The 5,100-nt window shown below is 40.2% G+C and overlaps 1 protein-coding gene, 1 long non-coding RNA gene and 1 pseudogene across 2 annotated transcripts in view; 1 reads left to right on the plus strand and 2 right to left on the minus strand.

Annotated features, from left to right (window-relative positions):
- LOC112145059 overlaps positions 1-5,100 on the minus strand; it is a 188,019-nt pseudogene that overhangs the window by 108,127 nt on the left and 74,792 nt on the right.
- LOC118599588 lies at positions 129-940 on the plus strand. The gene is made up of 3 exons (XR_004948999.1): positions 129-443; positions 577-614; positions 696-940. It is a non-coding gene; the product is annotated as an uncharacterized LOC118599588 (long non-coding RNA).
- LOC112145036 (NACHT, LRR and PYD domains-containing protein 5) overlaps positions 1,102-5,100 on the minus strand; it is a gene marked incomplete in the record, with an annotated part of 15,169 nt that continues 11,170 nt past the window's right edge. Inside the window, 4 exon segments of the mRNA XM_024270034.2 lie at positions 1,102-2,764; positions 3,063-3,236; positions 3,414-3,587; positions 4,461-4,611. Of these exon segments, the coding sequence (XP_024125802.1) occupies positions 2,737-2,764; positions 3,063-3,236; positions 3,414-3,587; positions 4,461-4,611 (527 nt within the window).

Here is a 5,100-nt window from a genome sequence, read left to right on the forward strand (position 1 = left end):
GCAGCCATGTTGTTTGGCTTAAAGGCAGTGAGCAAAAGACGCAGAACTGAAAGTAGCAGAGATGAAGATGCTGAGGTTCTCTTTGGGAGTGACCAGGATGGATAGAATCAGGAATGAATACATCAGAGGGACAGCACATGTTAGAGGTTTTGGAGATAAAGTCAGAGAGGCCGGACTGAGATGGTTTGGACATGTTCAGAGGAGAGACAGTGAATATATTGGTAGAAGGATGCTAGTCTAGGTCTACCAGGAGAAAGGTCTAAAATAAGACCACAGAGGTTTATGGATGTGTAGCAGGATAGATTGCTGCAGGTGTGGCTGGGAGGCTAATTGCAGGAGGAGGCCTCTACAGGCACTATAAAAAACATTAAGGAGCCTACTGGCCATTATGGGCATTTTGGGACAGCCCACTTCCTGTTGCACACTTCCTGTTACACTCACAGGTAAGGCAGCGGCATCAGGCTGCCCACGGGAAGCTGTCAGCAGGCTTCACATTGCACTTGTTTTATTTTGTAGCTTTATACATCAACAAGTCTGAAACTGACCCTAAATATAGCCTCTGTGTTTTGCATGCAGTTCTTCTGTCCTTCTCAGATGAAGAACAGCCTGTTTTGGTGAGTCTGCAATGCTCAAACCTTGCACTTTCCTGTAAGCAATCTTCTTTTTAATTCGTTTTGTTTGCCCCACTCCCTCAGTGCTGAGTCTTGTGCCCAGGTGAAGGCTTTCCCCCCACTTGAAGTGTCGTGTCCTGGTGAAGGGATTCACAAGTGAGTGTGCAGTATTGTATGAGTGGATCTGGACTAATCAGATCAGCTAACTGATCTGATTAGTTTTGTGTGATTGTGTTTTTTTGAATTTTTTCTTTTTGTAAAATGCTTATTTTTAGTTCTGAGCCATGCCTCCTGCCTTTGTGTGCAATTGAACGGTCCTCATTTTAGCTCCTACCACAGAAGCAGTGAAGGAAGACATAAAGGTAGCTGGTGTTATAGTAGAGAATGCGGACGACAAGATTAGATGGAGGAAGCTGATTTGCTGTGGTGACCCCTGAAGAAAAAAGAGACAATAAGAACTTTTGGCAATGAAGAAGAGAGATTCTTTTCGTTTGAATACAAAGGTTTATTCTTTATATGCCAACAACAAACACAAACAAGTACTGCTTATATTTCAGGATTATCCAAAACCATGCCCCCAGCCACTGTAAAGCATGCAGGGTGTGTAGTCCAAAGATAAGGGCAACCTCACAATATTATCATTTTGGTCATACTGTCTTTACTCAATTTTACACATCCAAAACATTGCATTAAAATGTGAAAAATAGCAAAACTATAAAACCAAAGATCAAGGATATGTGGAAAATTAAAACATAATATGATCACATTATTATCAATTCTTCCAAAAAAGCATTAAAGCCTATGATATTGCTGGTTTGTGTTTTCATTTTCAGGAGATTGTTATATAATTCCAGACAAATTACTTTACTTTTTTTTTTCATAATCTGAGTTTGGCCTCACCTGGTGTCAAAATGAGCACATTACAAATGTGAAAAATGCCACAGACACAGAGCAACTCATAGGGGAAGGGGGGTTGCATTATGTTACAACATCTTCTTCTCCATCTCTGTTTAGATCAAAGACATGGATCACAAGTTTTATTTTTTTTTTTTCTTAACTTCATTTTTATTAGTTGATCATAAGTTTTATTACTATCACTTAAGTTTAGGATTTTATGACTACAGCAGCAAAGGAGAAATAATGAAAGAAAAGTTTGCAGCCACATTCTAGATGAATACATTGGACAAACTAAATTGTTTTCTTGGTTAAGATTCGTGTTGTTTTATTTGTCATTAGGGGTTTCTGGAGAACAGAAATCAAGTCTAAAAAAGATTTTAAATATATATAATATGAATTAGGCCTTTCTCACATTATGAATATCGAGATTTGGAGATAAACCTTCAACCAACAGGTCAAATTATTATTAACATTTTTATCAGAATTCCCAAATTACCTATTTCTCTTTAACAATTTGTTCAAAAATGAAAAAAAATGAAAATAAACAAAAGCTGAACTGCACACAAATGGAAAATCATGAGTCCAGAGCTGTTGTACAGTGGTCTTTTCTTGGTCAGCAGCCATGCTGCTGTTTTCTGGACCAGCTGAAGGATGTTCAGGGAATGTTGATCCACTCTGTCGTACAGAGAGTTGAAGGGGTCCAAGAAAAATGAGAAAAGACTTCTGAGCTTCTGCAGAAACCATCATGTCTGAATCAGATCAGAGAATTACAAATCATTCAAAGACACAGTTTCAGGATAGATGAGGAGAAAGTTAATCGATGATTGATCAACTTTGATGACTGACTTTAGTGAAGAAATGCTCGCTGCTGTCACACACAGCTGCTCCCTCATGAAACTACATAGAAACAGATGTCAGCTGACAAGAAGGATAACATTAACAACTATGGCAAGAGAGTGTGGACAAAGTCATTTCAGTTCCTGCTGCAGCTCTGACACTCATCTCCTCTTCCTCTGATTCAGGGGTAGGAAACCCTGGTCCTCAAGTGCCAGATTCCTGCATGTTTTCCAATATACTCGGCTCTGGCATGTTCTTATTGGCTGGACACACCTAAACCAGGTAAATGTTCCTCCATCGCTCTCCTCTCCACCTCCCAGAAACATGTTCCTGTTAGGAAATCTCTGCAGACAAGCTGATGTTGCTTATCTCTTTTCTACTTAAAGGATAATCAGACTCTGCGCCTCCTTCCTTTCCACCTGTGAAAAATAGAAAACAGCAGCGTGAAGGACTGTCTCGTTATGCTGGTCTGTCAGTAAGTGGTGAAGAACAGCAGTAGAAAGACCAACAGGAGCTTAGGTTCTGTTCAGAGCAGCAGCTTTCTGTCATCTTCACCTGTTGGAGCTTTTGCTGCTCTGAGGGTGACTGTTGTCCTGAGGCATGTGATTTTTCTCTTTAGAGCTTCACTGTGAAGCTACAGCTTCACAAGATAATTTTGGACTAACTTTAGGACAACACCTCTGGGAGCAGCTGGACTGACTTCAAATCTCTACTGACCTCAAAGTCTGCAGCTTGAAGTTTGGACTCTCCACCAGATCCTGGAGTTGCTGAACATCTGAAACCTTCAGCTTGTTGTATCTCATGGTCAGCTCTGTCAGGTGGGATGGGTTGGACTTCATAGCTGATGTCACAATATCACAGCTAATCTTTGACAAACAACATTTATTTAACCTGAATCCAAAACAAAGAGTTGAGTTTAAAGACAAAAGACAACATTCAAAGAAAAAAGACTTAAGCATAAATATATTCAGCATGCTGCAGGAGAACATCAGCACCATGAATACAATTAGTGTCAAAATAAATCTGTCATCATATTGATCTGAACATGACTGAATAATGGACTCTGACCTCAGAGTCTGCAGTCTGCAGACTGGACTCTTCAGAAAATTACGCAGATGACAAACTCCTGAATCTTGCAGGTTGTTCTCACTTAAATGCAGTTCTCTCAGATTGGATGGGTTGGATTTTAGTGCTGTGACCAGAGTTTCACAGCTATTTTCTGACAAACTGCATTTCTTTAACCTGAAAGCAGACAATAAGGTGTATTTCTTCAAAGCAAAAATTTGCAACATCATCTGGACAAAAACAAGCAGTAAGAGGTGAACTTTTTCTCTGAAATTATGCTTAATTTACTCTATCGTGAAGATAACTTCTCTTTGAGGCTACAAACGAGGTCGGCATCGTCAACAGGCAGTACAAATCAAATAGTCAGCTTGGTTGGAAATAAATTTCTTTTGTAAGTGACCACTGTATAGGTGGGTCAAACACTGATGAAGTGTGCTCTGTCAGAAATTAAGTCACTCCATGGAGATCTTCCTCTTGAAGCGGAAGATGGAGGTCTAATTAACTTGGGTTAAAAAAAAACAATACATCCATTTTTTTATTGATTGTGTATATATATATGTATGCACACACACCCAGAGGCAAAGACAAGAACAAATTACTTCGTTGGACTAATTTTTGTGGTGGGGCCAGCAGGGACCACATGCTTTTACTGAGGCATATGATTGGTCCATTTATGACTGGAAAACCTACTACATCACAAACAAAATATAGTTTTCTCCGGTCCTCTACTTCCATTCAGGTCTCTGACCTCCCAATTTTACTTGTTATCATGGAGAGCAGAGCCTTCATCTGCTCAGCTCACACACTCAAGAATACACTCCGTCCTGAGCTCAGCAACGTTGGCTCTCTCTACCAACCACTAGATCAAAACTCATCTGTTTAATTGTACCATTTCTGTCTCAATTCACTCTTCATTCTTCTGATTTTAGCTGTGTTATTGGTTTTACATTTAACTTTGTGCTCAGTCTGAGTTTTCTATGAGGCGGTTTCATATAGATTTTTATTAATTTATTATTTTTAGCACGATTTATTGTCATTATTAGTACTGACCTCAGAATCTGCAGTCTGCACCCTGCACTCTCCAGAAAATCACACAGATGACGAACTCCTGAATCCTGCAAGTTGTTCTTACTCAGGTTCAATTCTGTCAGATTGGTTGGGTTGTTCTTCAGAGCTGAGCCCAGGGCTTCACAGCTCGTCTCTGACAAACTGGACCTTATCAACCTAAAAACATAGAGAAAAGTGTGAGTGAACGGTGTGAAGTCAACCAAGTGTGTTCAGGAGCTTAATGTACAGCTCATTATCCCTGTGCATTATGTCTGATAAAGTTCAAATTGTAGAGTTCAAATAAATTCAAATAAAACCCCAACCCACTCTTTACCTTCCCCTTCAGTAGCACATACATCCCATGACCCCACACACAACAAATACTTATAAAAATAACTTATAAAAGAAAATTTAGGCTTGGTTCTGCTGTGAGGAAACAGTATTTGGGAATCTCTTTATACCCATAGCCAGCTTCGTCACAGAACATCGCCACAGCTCCCGCCCTGACCAAGACAGCAATGGGGTCCAGTCCACAACTGTGAGGCCACGATGCTGGACCCCAGCTGCATCAGATGGGTGAGAGCTATGGCAATGACCACCGGCAACCGACAAGCCCTGGCATAAAAGATCCCCACCGGTCCAA

The sequence above is a fragment of the Oryzias melastigma genome, linkage group LG2 (assembly GCF_002922805.2).
Source record: "Oryzias melastigma strain HK-1 linkage group LG2, ASM292280v2, whole genome shotgun sequence".
NCBI classification, from domain to species: domain Eukaryota; kingdom Metazoa; phylum Chordata; class Actinopteri; order Beloniformes; family Adrianichthyidae; genus Oryzias; species Oryzias melastigma.